Source organism: Anser brachyrhynchus (genome assembly GCF_964034855.1).
Source record: "Anser brachyrhynchus genome assembly, chromosome: 7".
Taxonomy (NCBI): domain Eukaryota; kingdom Metazoa; phylum Chordata; class Aves; order Anseriformes; family Anatidae; genus Anser; species Anser brachyrhynchus.
Window position 1 is genome coordinate 20,974,697 of NC_137701.1, and position 21,232 is coordinate 20,995,928.

Here is a 21,232-nt window from a genome sequence, read left to right on the forward strand (position 1 = left end):
TAGGGACAGCGCACTTAATATACTGTCTTGTCCCAAGTTTCAGCTGTATGGATTGACAGATTTAGCTGCCTCTCTTGTTTCACCTACAGTATTCAGCTGTCTTAGAAACGTGTATGGGATTTGGGGATCTTACATTATGGTCAATTTTCTCAAATTAGTAGATTATTTGTAATTATGTTTCTTGTGACAATGCTGAGCGGTGATCATTCCTGTGGTGGCAGAAATTGCAAAATCAAGTTTCTGTTTCAAAGGTTTTGTGACCTCAGTACAAGCCGTTCTGTCAGAGAAGCCTATAGATAATCTAACACAGTTAATGCAGCCGGAGAATTTGTTGCTTGTAACAGGAACTAGAAGTAAGAACAAAAATTACTGAATAAACTGTCAGACAATTTTGTGAAAACACTTTTTCTGCATTTCTCTCCCCTTGCTAGGGCTCCAATGTAGCAAATCCATACTGTCACCTCCCAGACATACAACAATGCCATACTTCAGCACTGAGCTTTCCATGGGTCACTTCCACCAGAATCACAAGACCCTGTTACTCTCTTCCTGGCCTCAGCCATCCCCACCAGCACATTTCACATCACGATGTCCCAGCTCTGCTGCTGCAGTTTTAGACAGGCCTTCATCAAAGGCTTGCCATAGTCAGTATCATGATAATTTTGGGACACAGCCCACTCATGCCTTCCTCCCTCTCTTCCTCCTTCTTTTCCTCCCTCTTTCCCTCCCTCCCAGCACTGTACTCTAGCCCAATGGACTGCCTCCAGCCTACGTTGCGGCCATATTAGTTTCACTGAGAGATCAAGATGAGAGTTTCAAGTCTAATTTTCACCGAAGATGGGTCTGAAATTGGTACTTTGGCCTTTTGCAGAAGAATGCAAATATGTTGCTCCACCTACTTACCATTTCCATTTGCCAATGATCTTATAAAATGGTATTTAAATTATGGAAAAATAATCTCTCTCTGCAACTTAGTTTAAAAAAATACACAATAGGCCTTCCAAGCAAAAGCCAGAAATTTAATCAATTACTGGCTTGATCAATAATATGTAATCTGGTTTCTGGAATCATAACTCTAAGATGTGTTTTTCTCTTATCTGTTCCTATGTCCTCTAACATCACAGCACAGGAGTACTACAATAAACACTCCCCTGTAACACAATGAATATATTTACTGTTCTGACTGATTCTGGATTTATACATTTAATAAAATGATTTCCAATAATTCCTGAGAAATCCATTAAGATGAATCATGGCATCGGCCTGTGTTTGAAGATACAGTGTGCTATTATTTTGAATTGTTGGCCTCCTCCCTTACCAGTTCCAGTGCCCAGCACAAAGGAGACACGAAGTCTCTCACCGACTTCTGTAACCTCTAGCTCTGGCCTAGAGGACTGCTCCCAGGCCTTGGGTTTTCGTAGCATCCTGTGCTACTTCCATCGCTCTGGGAATCCTGCTCTGCGGTCAAGCAGGAACATTTTCTGTTAACAAGCACTCTGCTACAACTCCTCCTGGGGTGAACTGTCTCAGAGAAAACGCACACTAACAAAATGTATTTCTAATGCTAACAATAAAATTGACATTTTTAATATTTTGTTGTCAGAGGTAAAAGCAGAATGGATAAGCTTATTACACGCCATGTCTTGTGCATATAACAGTAGTAAAAGTACTTAGCTGTTTCCGATATAGGATAACACTTTTGTGCCTTATGGCCTTATTGTTAATCATATGCACTCTTATGTATTTGGTTAACCCAAAGATACTAAGTTCTAAAATATGAGATTTGATCATCTGTCCTTATACACCTAAAATCAAGCAAAGATCAATGAATTCTAAAATGAGACCATTGTATATTAATACTGCAGGAATTAGGCATACATGTGCTGCACTATCAGAGACAACCACATGATTACGAATATGAAACTCACACTGTTTTCCTACTGTTTATTTAGTTCAATATTGAATAAGACTACTAGACCTAAAACCACTACATATCTTCTATTTTTAATATATTTTTAATTTTTAATATCATCTATATTTAAAACCACGTCTGCTTTTCATGATGATATAAGATATAAATAAAAAAGTATTCCTTCATTATAAAGGATGTTGGTTATACCAATGAGGGCTAGAGATTATCCAGTCAAGACTACTGTTCAATAAAGTATAGCAAAAATTGAAGATATCTACATATAGAAAACAGCAACACTATGAGATTCCTTACAGATCTTTATAGTCTGCAACTATTTATACTGAATGAAAAGTGCACTGGAGGTATGTAGAAAATAGCATAAAGAAAGTGAATTGGTAGCTCCTTTTTACACTCTGACAACACATTGGAAGGTGTCTGATTCAATGAGAAAGGACCATGTTTAAATACATTCATTTTCTTTTAAACTGAAACAAAAAATCCATGTTGTGTTTTGTACGTGTATATGCCATGTATAGCTCTCACCACTAAAATGTATCAGGAGTTAGAAATTTAGTGGAATTAAAATACAGTGATACAATTGTTTGGAAGAGTAAATATTCACAATTATGGAAAATATCATATAAGTATATATTTATAAAAGCATGATGCTTATATTAGCAACTACACTAAATGGCACAAGATAATCAGTATTTGTGCAGTATTAGGAAGAAATTTTCCTTCTAGGAAGATGGCTTTGTAAATGTCCAGGGTTGGTTATTTTCTGTACCTACCACTGAAAAATTTGGTTCTGATCATTGCCACAAAAAGGAAACTGAGCTTTTGGTCTGACTGGACTTAACAAAGTCTTCAGTTTTACATTATATAGTTATATTTTATAAACTTCTAAGTAACAACTCCTTGGACGGCATGACGGGGACTACTTAGAAGATCTTCAGTGCTCAAAAGCCCTTGCCACCACTCTTAAGGTGTATAGGTTAGAGAGGTCACAGTGGGGGCAAATTTAAGACGGCTGCAATTTACTCCTATTCTAAGCTTCCTTTATGTTACTGAAGTGATGTAAATGTTTAAGTGAGAAGCAAGTTTAAAATTACCAAATGAAAGGGGCTAATCTTCAAAAGCTCCCTGCCCAATTTACGGTTGGCACAGAGGAAAGTTTTCATGCTACCATAACTGAAAGGCTGAAATTGTCCTCAGCAAGAACTGGTTTCTAGTGCCATTAAAGTCTGCAGAAGAAATCTAAAATCCCTTGTTGAGCTTCACTCTTTTCTCTCCTATCTGCTGAAAAGCGTTAAATATATTACACACACAGCCTAGGAAATTTTCTTTTTTATAACAGGATTTAAACTCTTTACTTTTATAAAATATTAAGAACAGGATGTTATGAACTATTAAGCAAAATACATTAATATTTCAGGATAACATACGTGAAAGGAAATAAAAGAGAACAATACTTAAATGGTAACAAAACCAAATGAGAAAATCTAAACTATTCATGTTGATATGCTCCCACTGACCATGAACACCAGATTGTCATGTCTCCTTGTCCTGGTTCCAGTTAGGACAGAGTTAAGTAGCTCATAGTAGCTGGTAGGGTGCTATGTTTTGGATTAGGATGAGAAGAGCGCTGATAACATGCTGATGTTTTAATTGTTGCAGAGCAGTGTTTACACCAGGCCAAGGACTTTTCGGCTTCTTGCTCTGTCCTGCCAGCGAGCAGGCTGGGGGTGCAGCAGGAGCTGGGAGGGGACAGACCCAGGACAGCTGACCCAAACTGGCCAAAGGGGTATTCCATACCATCTGACGTCATGCTAAACAATATATAGGGGTGGCTGGCCGGGGTGGGGGGCCGGCTGCTCGGGGATAGGCTGGGCATCGGTCAGCGGGTGGTGAGCAATTGCATTGTGCATCACTTGTTTTCTTACACATTATTATTGTTAATACTATTACCATTATCACTATTATTATTATTATTGTTATTATTATTTTCCTGTCTTAATAAACTGTCTTTATCTCAACTCACAGGCTTCACTTTCCCGTTTCTCTCCCCCCATCCCAGAGAGGGAGGGGGGAGGGTGAGCGAACGGCTGTGTGGTGTTTAGCTGCCAGCCGGGTTAAACCACAACACTCCTGCACTCCTTTTCCCTGTTTCTTATGACACGACATGTTATGCATTTGTCCTTAGATCTGATCTCATATATTTTCAGAACTATTTTTTTTAAACTCATTTTTATTTTTATTTTTATTTATTTTTATTTTTATTTTTATTTTTATTTTTATTTTTATTTTTATTTTTATTTTTATTTTTATTTTTATTTTTATTTTTATTTTTATTTTTATTTTTATTTTTATTTTTATTTTTTGCATCTTTAACTGTGAAAATCTATTCTGCCAACTAGTCACCAGTAGCACACTGCTGTACTGCATTCATGGACAGTGCAAGGCTTTTTATCACTTTATGCAAACAAAAACTGCTGTTCCTCCTCTGCTCCTCAGTCACAGGCTCCCTCCCTCCCTCCTTCCTAAGCATGCTCTGCGTGGTACATTCATGCACAGCTAGCAGTGCCATCCAGCTCCCACCGAATTCCCAAACAGAGCCAGTCCTTAATGCTGGAGCAAAGAAGCTGCTATGCTAAGTAGCAGCTCTTTGGTCTCAGTTCTTATAGAGGCTATTGAGCAGGCTGTATTACAAAATATTAAACAATCCTGCTTTTATGGGACAAATATTGTCTCCTGAACCCAGATACAATCATTGCTGTAACCATCATTCAACGCTGGTGGCCAGACAATGGTGCCTCCAGTAAGAGCAGCCACAGACTAACAGACAGCAAACGTGCTTTCTTCCCCTGTCACACAAAGGAAGAACTCAGGCAGGCAGCCAGCAGGAGATGATGGCTTCTCGGTATGCTGGATACAACATCTCCATACTTTAAGCATGTTGTTACTCCCCCATTCTTATTGGATTTGATGCTCAGGACGGTTCTTAAAGAAATTATCTCTTCAACAACACAGTTGTAATGCAAGCCAGAATTTTGAAAGAAGCACTTCAAAACACTTGTGCCACCTTCCTATTCATGCACTCATCAACCCAAACAAACACATCTCTCAATCTTTTGCCAATTTTAACGCAACTGCACAGACCTACAGTGAGCTGAGGATACAGCCTTTAATCTAAAGAGATATGTGTGCTACAATAAGGATGAGAAAAGGCCACCTCACAGGTCTTACCTAGTGAGCATAAAGTGAATTGATCAAGAAGCAAATGAAGAAAGGGAGGTAAGTTATGAAAGAAAACAATGCACAGACTGTCCTTATGCACAGTTCTTACCCAAGAAGCAGCAAGAATGAAATGTGCAACTCAACAGTTGTTTTCAGATAGCAGCTTCAGTATAAGAACATTAGTGACATTAAACCAATTCAAAAATTACAGCAGATGCAGATAGTGGCACTTCACGTGACAAGGAAAACATATTTTACCCTTTCTGGGTGATCAAAGAGTGCTTAAAATATGACACAAAATCTCTCTGCAGTCCATTTCTGACGACTGAGATTGATACAAGCTTAACAATCAGGAAGGAAAAAAAGAAGGACATAAGGGATGTACCTAGGGAGTATTTGCGTTTAGCTTGTGCTTACTATTTAATGTTCTGAAGCTGCACTTGTTAACTCAGGCCCCATTCAGCAAAGCACTTAATCATATGCTGAAATCTCATTGATTTCAGTGGGACTTAGGTTTTGGCTTAAGTGCTTCACTGAATTATAAATTATTTTTCACTTCCCATTGCTTCTTTATGAAATTAAAACAACTACTCAGCATAATGTATTACTCAATGTAAGGTAAGCTTCTGGTTTTTAGACAAGTGACGTAATACCTAACTGGAAGCCTCACTACCATTTAACTGAAACAATTGATAAACTCTAACCATGCATAATAAGGATATGCATTGCACAAACAATAAAAAATTATTTTCCCAAATAGTTTTCAAAAAGGAGGGATGGAACCACAAAGCATCAATATTGCTAGAGCTCCCTATGATCTATGCCAATATAAGGATAATAGTAAGTCATTTGAATCTTTTCATAATGTCATTTTCCATCCAGATATGTTGCAGATTAACAGACCTGGAGAATTTATGTATTATGCAGGAAAGAAAATTGCATATTATTTTTTATGAGGTATCATAACTCCTTCTTGCTATATTTTCACCAAAAGTAAAGATACTGATCTGCATGTATGCATTTGTGTAAATTGCCATTCATATTTATATTGCATCTTCTAATATCATTAATTCATCAGCAGCTACTCACAAATTCTCAATTGTTTAAGGAGTCCTTAAATTTTAAAGACTCTAAAGCCCACGCCCAGATGCACAGCGGAGAAGAATGAAGAGTGAACTGAAGGACTTCAATCTTTTGAAGGATTTTAACTTTCAGTTTCAACCTTTTGTTACATTTTCAGTGAAGAATGAATGAAGGATTGTTCCTCTTGGAACAACAAAACATTTCTGTGTTTATTGGTAGAGACAAAGCTTTTGCTGACTTATCTACGTTGTTCTCTTTTCTACTTTCAAACTCTTTTCTGGCTTAGGGATGCTCTGACTAGATTTGCCTCTTGTTTCCAATGACATCTTTCTTTGTCCTGTGTCTGAAAAGATGAGGTCAGTGGATTTGGATAGCAAGAAATTCTTTAACTCGTAGAACCAGCATGGACTGTACCTCCACAAGGAGGAAGGTTTGTTAGCACGGATCAGGGTAAATCCGTTGGAGGGGAGATAAAAACAAGTGTCATAATTAAATCAATATGAAACATGGTCACATTTAGCATGGTTTCTCAAAGAAAAAAATCATTTTGAGCAAAGTTATAAGGTGGTATACATACAAAGACTTTATTTCCAAAAGTTTTTGACAAGAGACTGTATGGAAAAGAAACGAAAAATTATCACAGATCAAAACTGTGGGTCAGAAACTAGAAGTAAAGATTAAGATGAAGTAGTCATTTTTTTGTCACAGAAAAAGTTACTAGTAAAGTGTCTCAGTGTTCCACAGAAAGTTACATATTGTTTCACTAAGGATTTGGAAAGAAAGTGAAAAGTGAGTAGAAAAATTTACAGATAACATTTTTGTGTGTTACATACAAGAAGGCAGTAGGAATCACTGAAGCCCAGAGATTAAGCCCAGGTTAAGAAAGAAATGAGATACTTGCATGGATGGCAAGAATATCCAGTCCTAATGATGGTTTCAGTCACAAAGGCTATATAAAGCAGTCTGTGCAATCAATTAATGTTAGCTTTAAAATTGTTTTGCTTCTTATATTTGAAATATTTTTCAAGTACAACTTATGTTAAAGTAATATTTCATAAGAAAAATACTTATGAGGTAAATTAAGACACTTTTTATTTTAAATGATTTTACTCCGTTCATTTTTATAGCGTTAAACTCATACAATGCACAGAAAATTACAAAATATAGTGCTTTAATATCAATCTAATGAAATATCAAACATTTTCACTATGACCCCAAAAGATGGTTTTTAGTACAGCATTCTTTTAATCCAGATCAGTTCCTTGATCTTATTTTCCACACAGCAGTTGTGCCAGCACAACAGAAGGGATGGCACAGGGTGGAAACAGCAGCTGGGGGGGAGCAGTGAAGAAGGGGCTGGAACTGCACAAAGTAACCTTGCTGCTAAAGAAACATGTTGGTTAACAACAGCAACGTGTACAGGTAGCGTTGTTCACCTTTACTGGAATTCTTTAAGGAGATACAATTTAATATCTGCAAAACCATGTATAAATTAGTGAAAGGAAGTTGCTAACTGAAATTGCATTTTTTTAATGTATTATATAATCATGCACAAAGTTAATTAGAAGAGATTACCATCATGAAAATACTCTTACCAGTATTAGTCAAAAAAGTGAGTGAAGTTCAGCTTTGAGCAAAAGACACTCCCCTTGGAGAAGAAGGAGATGGGGAACTGAGACAGCTGTCATCTTCAGGGATTGATTCAACAGCTGACAGTGATTTGTAATACTCATCCTCTCCATCAAGCACTTTTATTTGACTTGAAAGAAAACAAACAACATTTATTAAGTTAAAAAATGAATTCTGTCAATATCTTCAGTAATAGAAACTTCTCTGTGGATGTGAAAATGAACACTGCTAATAAAAAGAAAGGAAAAAAAAGTCTGGGATGATTTGATCAGAAAGACATAGCTTTTACACGTGCCCTTTACTTCGCTACTACTTTCTTATGATTATATTCTGAATGGTTCTAAGTGAAAGGCAATGTAATCCTTCTTTTTTATGTGTATAGAATGACAGACCAACTGTTTGCCTCCAATGGCCATTTCATTTGAGCAATGTGGCTTTTTTGCCTATATATGTTCCATATATGTGGTATGATTTTGGAAATGTATTTCAGCTGACAGTTTGCTGTGCATATGAACCAAAGATCACATCACCAATTTTGGGGTAAAGCCCTATTGACATCAATGGGCCTTCATTTTCCTGTGATGTATGAATAGCACTGCAGTCCCATGTTAGTGATTTTGTTCCCTAAACAGGAAAACAGACTTTTTAATCTAGGGGAGAGAAATCAAATAAATCAAATTTTGCTCAGTCACGTAACGTTTTGGGTTTTAACCTTGACCCTCCTATTCATACGCTCATATTCAGAAGACCAATTAAAAAATGAGAAAATGATACAGAAAATTCTTGTAAACTTTTGGAGTAGATGCTTTCTGAAGACCCAGCATACACCAGTTCTCTCTGGTTCACGTGACCAGTCAGTGAAATGTTTTCATAACTCTGTAGTGGTCAGCTTGGCTTTTATAAATTGTTTTCAGTGATTTCTACCTATTGCCAGGAGGTAACTATTCATGTGACAATAAAAACTGACTCGGTCCAATGGAGAAGAAGCAACTCCCTCTTGGGCTGAGTGGCATGTCTGTCAGCTCTTAAAATATGCTCCCCCAGGAAGGCATACCACTGTGAGCGTGGTGTTGCAAAGCTGGTAGGGCTTCTGTCCATATTATAGGTTAGAGGACTCCAGTTTCAACACCTTTCATCTGGGACCATTCACTAGTACCAAATATATTTAAAAACATAAAGATTTTTTTCTGTAGTCATAGTAGTACTCAGAGAAAGCTAGGGAACATATTTTGTTAGAATCAGTTCTAGTGTCTGCAGACAGCAGTACACGCAAGTTTTACATTTGCTTCTGTATAAAATGTCCAATGTCAATGCACAGAGATATGTTAATTGTTTATTTTTAGAAACCTCTCTAGAAAGTTTTGCATATTCTGTAATATCACAAAGGACTTCTTCTGTTTACAGTTGCTTAGAACTAAGAAGATAGATATTTACCCAAGTTTTCTTGGCTTCCTCTTGCTCCCTTGATATTCTAGAGTTCCCTGTGGAGAGGGCCAAGAACACACAGTCAAAGCAAAGCAGCAAGTCGTTAATTTTTAATTCAAAGTGATTTTGTGTTGAATGCAAGCAGATGCTGATAATATCAGAAGTCACAGCATAATTTTTTTGATCAAAGGGCTCAAGTGAGCCTGATGAAGCATGCATCTTGCTCGTCTTTGATAAACCACATCAATTATTCACCGTGAAGGCAGACATCCTGACATGAAAGCAACAGATAAAGAGCATAAGCACATGTTCAAGACGAGAGCAGAAGAACGTGGGGGTGGGGCTGGAGGGGCTGAAACAGGTATTAATAACAGAATTATTAACTGGAAACAAAGCCAGTAAAACAGCTTTATTGCCACTTTGAACTCACATTTAACTGGTTATAGTACATGTTGTCCTCAGGGCTATTCAGCATTTTGGGCTGCTGACATCGTCGACGAGGTGTTCTCAGCTTCTGTTCAAGACAGTTTTCTGAACCTACAGTAAGATAACACAATTTAGTTTTAAGCTGTGCCAGGTGCTGTGAACGTCTCAGAGTATTTTAGTATGTAAACAGTCCTTTCTTCTGTCCTATTTGGTCCTGGGTTTATTAGCAAGTGCTATTCAAAGTAAGCACACAGAAACTTGGGGATCTTTGTTTTCTGTTTTGAAACTTAGTTCAAACACAAGTTTTTAGGCATAACTTCACTTTTACTTTTATAACATTTCTTAATTCTTCCATATATCTGTATCACACCGCTCCTTATTCCTTTCACTCTTTATCTTAGCATCTTCTGTTATCTAAGCAGGAAATTAGGTATATTGTGACCAGCTAGGGATATATCATTCAGCAGCAGTAAAAATGTTTTTCTATCATAGACAGCAATACAGCCCTTTGACTGATGAGACTTACTCTATTATCACCATTTTTATTATATAAAAAGACTACTTTTTGACATGGCTTTCTGTTTAATCAGAGTAATCAGTCTGGTTTGGGATTACGCTTTCTTAATATAATTTGTGATGCATTGTAGAGTAACAGTTGCTTAGAGTCATCTGGAAAGCAGAGTTTAAAGATGAAGGAAATATTTCAGAAGGGGAAGATTCTGAAAAGAACTAACAGCCTCTTTATTTTCATTTGTCTTTTTTTTTCATGTTAAAGAAGAAAGACATTATGGTGTGCTGTACTTTATTTTACCAGGCATTTTCTGTGGCACATCCTGTGGATTATCAGAACAACTACTTTCAGGATAAAACAGAAGTACTGTTTATTAAAAGACAGCGTGGTGGGTAAGGAAAGGTCATTAATTTTTCCAGTAATTTTCCCAATGTCTTTGACTTTTCTGACATTTCCCTGTTAAAAATGACAGTATGAACAAAAAGAATTTTTGGTGGCACCAAAGGAAAAATATAAATCTTACCACATTTGCACTCCATACTGCATGGGAAACTTGCTCTGATACAAAGGGACAGCACAAAGATCAAGTAGCACATGCGTTCCTTTATACACTGCAAAACTGAAATCAATATGGCTTGTGTGGGTGCAGAACTCTAATCTAACAAATCCGTTTTTAAGATCTGGCCTTAACAAGCAGGTAATGTTAAAAAGGCGGGTTATCATACACACAGGTTCATAGTCTGTAACTATTGTCTTTTTCTGCAGTTACTGAGTGAGGTAGAGGACGTGTTTGAACTTGGGCTTTTTCAGCCAAATGACTGACTGTTCTAGAAGATTTTCCCTCTTTCACTGTACTTTCTGCACAGTGAAATCTGCAAGATATTAGTTTTTTTGCAGTGTGGGACTGCAGTGCCTGTATGGGAGGGGAGCACTTGTTTTGTGCCAACCATCATCTTCCCTCACAACACCTGGGAGGGATGGCAGGTTAAACAGCCACCAGGAAACTGACTGGAGAGCTGGGGCTAAAATTAAAATCTATTTTATAGAGAAACATTACATTTTTCTAGTAATACAAAATAAGCTTTAACTAATATTCTTGCATTGCTGGTAAATATGATGCCCAAACCTTCAACGCTTTATACTTTTCAAGTTAAGGAGACCTTTATATTTTTGCTCAAGAGATTGACAGCTGAGCCTGAACCTTTGCTACATACCTGTGTTGTATAAATCCAGACAAGGCAGAAGCTGTTCCAGAAAATACTGCTTGAGAATCTGGGGAAATTAGATGCCCAAATACTGCCTGTGTCTTTGGAAAGTATTTTTCTGTAATATTTAGATACGATATAGATGAAATTTTCTTCTCTCTGAAGTCTCTGAAAATTTTGCCAAAGACTTGCTGTTACTACAGTCTATTCTATATATGCATGCTCTGAAAGTCATTCAGACTGATCTTGAAGCTTTCTGTCTCATCAAGACAGCAATTTTTGCAAGCGATGTCTTCAGTTGCAAGGCCGAATCAGTTTCTTTTTACAGTAATGTAATTCATGAATAACCCTCCAAAAGTTGTTGTGTTCTTTTTTTTTTTTTTTTTTTTTTTAGTCTACCAAGAGGCTAGTATGAATAAAGACTCAGGCCCTCGCAGTTCTGCATACTTTCTCACATCTCTCTGCAGCTTGCCAAAAGCAAGTATACAGCACACAAGTATTTAGAAGTTTTCAAACAGCACTACAACATGATGAGGCACTCTTTCTTGCTTTCACCCAAAATGCTGTTGTGGCCTGATGTTATTTTTCAAAACATCTATGTGTATAGTCTTCATTTTTATAATGTCTTTTATTCATTAGGATTCTGAGACACTAATATTTTGTTCTAGCTTTTTATCCTGACGTTTAATTATTTCTGTGTATTCCATGGGTGGTCTGCAGCTTGTGTCCTCCGAAGGAAATACCCTTTCAGTGGGCCCATTTGTCTTAGTGTTTAGTAGCATACTACACGAACAGTACAAAATCTGGTAACATTTATCATAAACTACCATATCTGGAGAAAACTGTATTAACATGTGCTCGACACTCAGCAGTTGAATAGGCACTTTAAATGGCGTTCTAAAATATTTAGCTTTGATGACAAACTTTAGGCCTCCAGTAGGAAAAAAGTCACTTATTTTCATACTAATAGCAGCAGCACCAGTATCATTAACAGGGTGTTGTTTGTGTTGCACCCATATTGTGCCAAGAGCCTCTGGCATGCCCAGACTCCTGGGCTTGTTACAAATTTAGAGACCAGATAAGGGAGTGCGCACAGGCACTTCCTTCAGGCTGTCCTTTAGCACCAGGTTTGAAGTAAGGTATTTGCCTCCCTTTTGTCTGGAAGAAAACTTTTCTTCCAGGAAAGCAGAAATTCCTAATGTTATAACTGCTTTATTGGTAAATATTTTACTGCAGTGCAGAAATAACACAGAGTAGGTAAAATTCCTCCTGCCCAGTGCATTACGTCAGCTGATCCAGCCAGCTTAGGGTAGACTGAGGCTCTGGGTGTCCTCCTCCTTTCCTCATTTGAACCCAGAGAAGCAGACACAAATGGGTGAGCAGGCTCATGTGGATGTTCCCCTAAAGCTACCACAAAACTGATGTTGCTCACAGTGAAAGGAATTAGAAACTGAAGGTGGGTAAATCTGTGAGAGTACAAAGTATTTGTAAGTAAACAAATGGATTGGGTTTCTATTTACTCCTTTGTTACGACTACTGGTTATTCTTTTTATTCTTCTGGTATATAAGAGCCCAAGTCAATATATCAGGACCTTGCAGTACTCAGACAGATTACAAAGACGCATGTTTTCAACTAAATGTAAAATCAAACATTTGAGTTACATTTTTCAGAATGGGGAATTGCATAATGAGAAAATTTCTTGGGAACCATGGATATTCAGCTGAATATGAAGCAGACGGTGCAAAGCAGAAGGCTACTCAACAGAAACAACCATTTTATTGTTGGGTGCAGAATTATTTAAAAGAGGGTGCTGTAAACTGCACAATGTTTTGAGAACAATTTGAGATCTGGAAAACCCACCTTACAGTGAGCAATTTGAAAAAGTGTCCTATTTTGTTGTTTCAAAAGAAGGATAAGAGGTGTTTTGAAGCAAGTGTAAACCCAATGACAGTGGAGGGTTTTTCACCTTAGGAAACAAAGGTCTGAAGTGTCCAATGGCCAGCAGTGAAAGAAAAATCCAGAACAGAAATACAGCACACAGTGAAAGCAATCAGCTGAGAGAAAAAATTATTAGCGGTACGATGGAAACTCGAGATTAGAAGCTCTTTGAAAAGGTGTGTTTTGACTCGAGGTGAAGTTAAAAACTATCCAAGATATCAGCTAGATCAAGTCTGACTTAGTATGAATTAATTTCTCTAGAGTAACTTTTATCTTGAGTCTCAATCTGCAGAAGATTTTTGTATTGATCGTTTGATTTCTGGGATATACTCCCAACTTTGGATTTCCATATACTTTTTTTCTGCTTTTGTATGGCTGAAATTGAAATTTTTTTCTTCAGTTAGCCATCACATCCATAATATTGACATTTTACATGACATCTCTTGATTTGGAGATGATTAGCACATTTCTTATGTCATATCTTATTTAGATGACTTTTCTGTTTAAAAATCCATCCTTTCAATAAACTGCAAACAGCTTTTTTTTCAGAGCTGCACAAGCTGATGAACAATAAGATTTAACAAAAGTCTTTAAAATGCTCTTTAGCAATGACACAAGGACTTTTTCACCTAGGATTTGGGCCCCCACCAGTACTTACAAAACAACTGAAAAAATGTATTTTTCTAATGAATTCCCATGAGGGGTATGACTTCACTCTGATATTCAGAGAAAATCTCATGTTAGATGTCCTGTTTGTCCTACTCATCTTGGTATTGAAAACTTGTAGACAGACACTGGGCATGCTTTTCAGAGGAAATGCAAATCACCAGATTGTGTTCTCCACAATGAAGCTGGGGTCTTCTTCAACTATTCATGATTAAGTTGTTGCTCCAAAAAACCCTTGATGCTGATAACTTTGCCAAACTCTGCTGATTTTTCCTATATGGTGAATTTTGCACAGAAAATGGTGAATAGGCGGCTACAACTGCATTTGGAACTTGTAAAATCCACTGATGTGAGTCAGACTGATTTAAGGTTGGTGCACCACAGGGAGGGCACTAAACTGGATGACGTCTTACGTTTAGCAAGGAATGCACTGAAGGGGTCTTTGCCAACACGTCAGTAATACAAAGCAGGCTGCATTGCTGACTCCCTTGGTGAAGGGCCTTCATCCACTACCACACATATTGAAGAGTGGAGCTGAGTACTCTCGTTTTCCTTCTGAAGCCATTTATCCAAAGCAGGTTTGGAAGGGATTATTCTTTTATCTTTCTGTTACAGGTGAATACAAACATAACATTACAGGAAGGGCAGTCCTTCTCTAATTACTCAGACACAGGAAGATACATTTTATGAGGAGAAAGGGCAGCCTGGTAAAGAAAAAGTAATGGGGCCATACTTCTTATTAAAAGAGTAAGCAAAAGCAAATAAAGTAGATAAATCAGTATGACCAAGAAAAATAGTAAGCATGTGTCTGATTTCCAATCTATAATATCAGATGAAACATGAAAGTGCAACCCTTAATTATAAGCAAATACTAGCACAGGCTCATGGGATCTCATCATAACATCTCAAGGTCTACATTCATGAAAATTTAAGCAATGTTTAAAATCATGTTAATTTGTTCTTTGTTTGTTTCTTTTCCTGCCAGTCTAATTTATTCCAAAAGACTTTGGTTCTCAAGCCTGGATATATTGATCATGCCTATGTAAAGCATTGTTATAGCCTGGGGAGAAGACTTTTGTGGAAAAAACTTGTCTTTGTTCTCCTTTGATAATTTATATGTATTTTGATGTTTTCAAGCTTTTCCAGTTTTGAATCATTTTTTAAGGCAGCAAGTTAACTTCACTTTTTCTCTTGAAGTCTTGGGCAAATACAGAAATGACCTCACAGCCAATTATAATATGCATCCTCCTCCTGGACTGGATGCTAAGTGGGTAATTATGTGTAGCATGCTGATTTCAAGGAACATTTATATTTTCTTCTGTGCCATACAAGTCTATTCAAGCAGAGGACTCAAGGGGCTAGTGATTCTGGCTCCCCTCATATCAGTGTTAAATGGGAGTGACTGAACGTCATTTATGCGGTAAAAAATGCTGTAAGTGAACTAGGCTTTGTGATCTTAATTACTTCAGCTTTATTTTTAAAGAAGAGAGATTTACAAAGGGCACATACTGCCGTCTGGCCATGAGTGTTCATACAAACAAGTTTTCTTCCTTTTCTCACTCCCTTGATTCTCCACCACTTCCACAAATTTGCATCATACCGTAAGTGCAATAGGGGAGGAAAACGAAAAACTTGCCCAGGAAGCAGAGTGAATACTCAGGCAGTTAGCCCCCACTGAGCTCCTCCTGCACCTGCCTGACTGCCGTACTAACACCAGCCAACGTAGCACTTTCTTGCACACCCCTGTACTGAAATGCAGTCAGTATGACTGTAGTATGAGCACACACTAGGAGACACCAGACCCACATCACAGGGTATTTGTACTCTGCCTGTTAAACGCTACCTGTTATAAGTGTGTCAGAAACAAGGGCAGGATAATGGCTGCAATAGGCTTCCCAGACCAAGTGCTGTAGAGTTATCTGGTAGCTTCACTCTTGGGACTAACGAAATTACCAGGTCTATGCTGTACACTATAAGTATTAAATATATTACGGCAGTTCCCACACCAAAAAGATGCTGGAGGCTGATGGGAAATAAGCACTGCCTCTGACAGATTTTAATCTCAGTACAGGAGAAACCCAACAGACAACAACATGGGGTAGGAGACAATAAAGAGTAGGACTACTTGGTGACTTAAGCAACTATGTCTCTGATATCTTTGTGGTTTTCCTTCTGAGGTCAGTGAAAGGGGAAACAGAACACTACAGCAAGAAGAAACAGACAAGAAAAAGGTGGAAAATAAAACAATCAACTAAGACACTGAGAAACTAAGGAATAGAAGAAAAGGAAATAGCCATTAATGGTGCAGCAGTAGAACCTAAGCTCTGGCATCAGAGGATTTGATTAATCTAAGAACATCAGGAGCCTGGAGGCATATTGGCATATTTAATGCTATTAACAATTGTAATTCTCTCCAGGATACTTCATGCTTACCCAGCAGTAACTTCAGTATGTTCCATAAGGCATCCATTCTGTTGGTATAGTGAAATATAGTATGACCGGGAACCATTCTTGCCACCAAATTCCCTTACTCTTCCGCTACAGAAGAGTGTCCAAGAATATTTACAGGGGCTGGGGTTCTTCATGCTGCTAGTGACAAGCAAGCATGGAAAGAACAATAAATCAGATGTTCTTTGAGGAGTTAGAAGGCCTCAGCCCTTGCTTACTCACAAAATATCTTACTAGAACTTCACTCAAGTGTTTCTAAGGGAAAAGAGTTTAACGATTTATATATATATATATATGTATACATATATTAAAATGCTTATAAAGAGAGATTAATTCTTAGCAAATCATGCAATTCCCATGCACTCAAAGCTCTTACTTGGGTTCAGTAGGTAAGAAGAATAATAAGTTAGATTTAATTATTTTCAGTGTCAAGTGCTTTGCAGTGTAAATTGATAGCTCCAAATGTAGTTACCAGATTCACTGAAAACATAATCTGGAGGGGTAAAAAGTCCTATGATAGAAAGATTTAAAATGAAACAAAATCAAGCTTCATGATCACCTCAGATCCCACACACAACTGTGGTGAACTAGAATTCTGTTTATTCAGATGGAGTGTGTTCGTAGTGCCAAGAGCCATAGACTGCTAGGGAAATTAGTGTAGCCTCTTTGATGTCATGTGCATCCCAGAATCTGTAACACACTGCTAAAACTGTGAGCATAGCCTTTTGTTTATAACCCTAAACAGAACCATTTGAATACACACGCTGAAAGAACTCATAAACAGGAGCAATGCGTCTTCTTCTACCCAGTGATTCATTACTTATAGCTTCGTTTTGGATACTGCAGTTCTATGCAAAGACATATGCTTTAGATCATAAAGCACACTAAGCAAATCCTAAGTTCTTCAAGATGGTATGTAAAGGCTGTTTCTGCATCTGTTTGTTGCCAAAGACCCAGATGATACTGTAATTAGAACAACAAATATTTTATGTGAAATCAATCATTTAGCTGTCTCTGAACCCTGAAACAATGGCTTTTAGATACAGTTTGTTGGGAAACAAGATCCATAAATAGTTAGAATCTTGGCTTTTGTTGTTTTTTCCCTTCTGACACAATTCTGATCCTTCACTATTTGTCAGTTCTTTCAGTTTCTATTGTGAATGACTTAACTATAGAGGGAAAAGGCAGAGATTAAACAAAGCACGCTGAAGAACTAACTGTCAGTGACTAATACGGATGAGATTCAAACCTGTTAGCAAACAGCGGGCTTCTACAAGTTTGGTCCTGGAGACATCTTCCTGTGCTGATTGAATATACACAACCTCTCATATGCCCAGCATGTAGTAACATCTAATGGTGGGTTCCAGAGGTGAGGCAACTGGTCAACTAACCAGTCAAAGCCAAGGAGGTTTGCACAACTTTAACTTTAGGAAAAAAAACATGCCAAACCATCCTGAATGACACAAACTAGTTCTGGACAATGAAGAAAAGTTAACTGATGATTATTTTTCTTCTCCTCCTTAAAGAAGACACAAGGCAGTTGTAGAAGCTGCTTTTCGGTTAGTTCTTTTCTGAAGAAACAGTTACTGATGAAAAACAGGACATTTCAGGTATGCTGGAATTACTACATATCACAGCATATTTCATGGTTTTAGAAGTGCTGCTTGATCCAGTAACCACCAGGTGATAAGAAATAGCTATCTCACTTTACCATGTGAAGTAAGTGATGCCTCTCTTGCTCTCTGAGTGATGTTGTAAATCAATATGAGTAACTGAAGAAATTCACAGGGGAAAAACCTACTGAGAACAATTAAATACGAAGAGATCATTTCTGGACCAGGAAATCCCTGAGCCACAAACCATGCTAGGCTGGGCAAATCTCTCTGCTTGTCCTATTTTCGTACTATACTCCAGGCTTTTGCTCTTGGTTATTGTCAGATGGAAAATTAGGCTAAACAGACTTGGATTAGTTTGGAAATACTCTTTGTTAGGTTTTTGTTAGTGATGCTGCTAGCATTCAAACAACCAGGAAAGTAACCCACTCAAAATAAATCCACGCAGTCCAAATCCCCAAGAGACACCTGAACCTGAGGTTGAGGTAACACCTCACGAGATCCATACCAGAGTCTTCAATGCAAAGATGATTTCAAAGTTAACTTTAACTGCTCATGGCAGGAATGTAGTACGATGTATGCTTTTTCTATTGCACTGCACCAGATTAGCCTGAGCTTCTAGAAGGCAGAAGTAGAAATCCCACACGAAGACGAATACAAAAGAAAGCCAGGCATTCTTGAATTCTCTGGACATGCCTATTTTCCCTTTCTGTAAGTGCTAATCCGAGGTACTAGTTTTGAAGGATAGACACCAGAAAACCTACACAGGCACTGTGCACCCAGAGGGCTGCCATGATACAAGCTTTTCCCATCAGCATTGTATCATAGCTGAGACTCAGTCTTTTGGTGCAGTTTATTTATTTAGTGAAGTTAAAAAAATAGGAATGGAAAGAACTTCAGGTGACTATTTTGTTCTTCCTTGTCTTCTATTTTTGTCCTTCCTTGTCCAAAGTAAAATCGTATCTCATGTGGGAGGTATGAGAAATTTTCAAAATTGCTCAGTGACAAAAGATCTTTATAAATATCCTCAGAAATATAGCATCAACAATGGAAATATTATTTTTGTATAATATGACAATAGCTATTACTTCAAATAAGAATTAGGATGATGATTTAGTCATTCTGATTGATTAAATAGCTTTGGAAATGTTAAAGTATCATGACAGGATCATCAGTTTCAGAGATATTCTCTAAAGTACAGTTGGACTTGCTAATGCACAGGTTTTTAAACTGCATATTATGGATCTCTCAAGAGCTATCGTGTGCTAATATGCCTCAGAAAACTCACTGGACACTTGGCACTGGTTCATCTTGTGGGTTCCAGCTAAGAAAAGCAAAGCATATGGGGAAAAAGATGAATCCAACATAAAAAGTAAACACTGTGATTAACTTTTAAAAATAAAAAGTCAAAACATTCAGTACATTAGAAACCAGTAACAAATCACAAATACCTTTCTAATACTGCTTCTCTACAGAGCCAGCTGCTGCAGCTGCCAAAAATGCATCACACAAATATAGGGAGCTGGTCTCTGCAATCAAAAGTAGGGCAGGAGGCAATCTGTAAGTTCATAACTCTGTTAAAATTTTGCTCATAGTGGGCATGTGTTTCAGAGTTGCTGTCCTAGCATATAGCCTAGATGTTTTTAAAGGTAATTCCTCACCTTCTTCCAAACTGTAATAATAGCATTTTTATCCCATATCCTCAGAGACTAAGCCACTTGATTGACTTTGAATTCTGGACACACAGGAAATTTGTATTAATTTAGCATAAAGATGAGGCGCAATAAAGGCTCTGTGGAACCACAACAGCATGGTCTCTAAGGTTTTGTTCATTACAGAAACACAATTTGCATATCTAAAGGCTTGAAACCATGGGTCCATATTGATACAACTAGTATTTCAAATTTGAGTGTAGCAGATTCAGCAGATATTTCAAAGAATAAATGGTAGAAGACCAAGATAAAACTCTCAGTAGATTTCTTCATTAAGAAAGTGGTTTTTTTTTTCTGAATTCAAGGTAGTTGGCAGCAGTAACTTTTAAAGGAAGTATTAAAGAAAGCTTGACTGAAAGCAAAAATACCACTAGTTAGGTATCTGCTTTCTAGTGTTGCTACAGGGACTTGGTCTGACATTTGTAAATGCTGGAAGTGAAGAAGGCGTTGGCTGGATAAAGGAAACTAATGCTGCTGACCTATGTGCTGCAGCGATCTATTCCTTTAAGGGGGTTTTAATTGCTACAGGGACTCCTAACATTAGACCTATGATTAGTGATGGCTCACAAGTGAACTATAAATCAAACTCAGGCCAGTAAATTCCCAGGAAGCATTCCAAAAGAGAAACTTAAGAAGCATGATCTACCTATTCAGTCAATAACAGAGTTAGAAAGTAAGTAGGAATTGAGAAAAACAACAACAACAAACAAACAAAAAACCCAAAACAAACAAACAAAATAGCCTTCAGGCTTTAAAGACATCTGTGTACCCTAGGATTTTTTCTCCTTCCAAATCTAAATCAGTAACCATTTACTGGTAACTTATGCTATGAATCTATGCTATGGTAGAATGCTAGACATATATAAAAACAAGGAGCCATTATGTCAAGACTTTGAAGCAGTGAGGTGTAGTTCATTAACTTGTACCCAGAAAAGGTAGGTGGGAGCTTCCAATAGAATTAAAGTGCTTTCAGAAAACAGAAAAGAGGTCTAAAGAATACTGAGGGAGCTCTGCAAAGAGTTTCAACACTGGGATGTTCAATTCCACTAAAGCAATTTAAGGCTGTGTATTTCATGATACCCAGCCACAACATCTGCAGTAAGAGTTTGGGGAGTGAACACAAAGTGTCTGCACTTTTCATCCAGTGCTACCTGAAAGCACTGAAAAGAAACTATGGCAAAAAACTTCAGCTCATAGGAGCAGAGGAAGACATACACGTGTGCATATACAAACAAAGCGAGTTGACTTTCTGATATTACAGTGACTTGCTTATGTGACAATATGTTTTGTTCTGAAATTACATTTCTTGACAGGACACAGCTTGCTGTAGTATGTCAGCTCACTGTAATATATTCCCCTCTGAACACAGCCTTTGTACTTGAGTATCGCTTATTTTAAATTGGTAAATTCTACAGAATTAGTTGGA

At 37.5% G+C, this 21,232-nt stretch overlaps 1 protein-coding gene across 1 annotated transcript in view; it reads right to left on the reverse strand.

Moving 5' to 3' along the window:
• Window positions 1–21,232, reverse strand: part of MYO3B (myosin IIIB) — a gene marked incomplete at its 5' end in the record, with an annotated part of 256,357 nt that overhangs the window by 47,934 nt on the left and 187,191 nt on the right. The window contains 4 exons of the mRNA XM_080600926.1: window positions 7,828–7,991; window positions 9,296–9,342; window positions 9,717–9,823; window positions 10,747–10,842. Of these exons, the coding sequence (XP_080457052.1) occupies window positions 7,856–7,991; window positions 9,296–9,342; window positions 9,717–9,823; window positions 10,747–10,842 (386 nt within the window). The 3' untranslated portion in view covers window positions 7,828–7,855. The remainder of the gene's footprint in view (window positions 1–7,827; window positions 7,992–9,295; window positions 9,343–9,716; window positions 9,824–10,746; window positions 10,843–21,232) is intronic.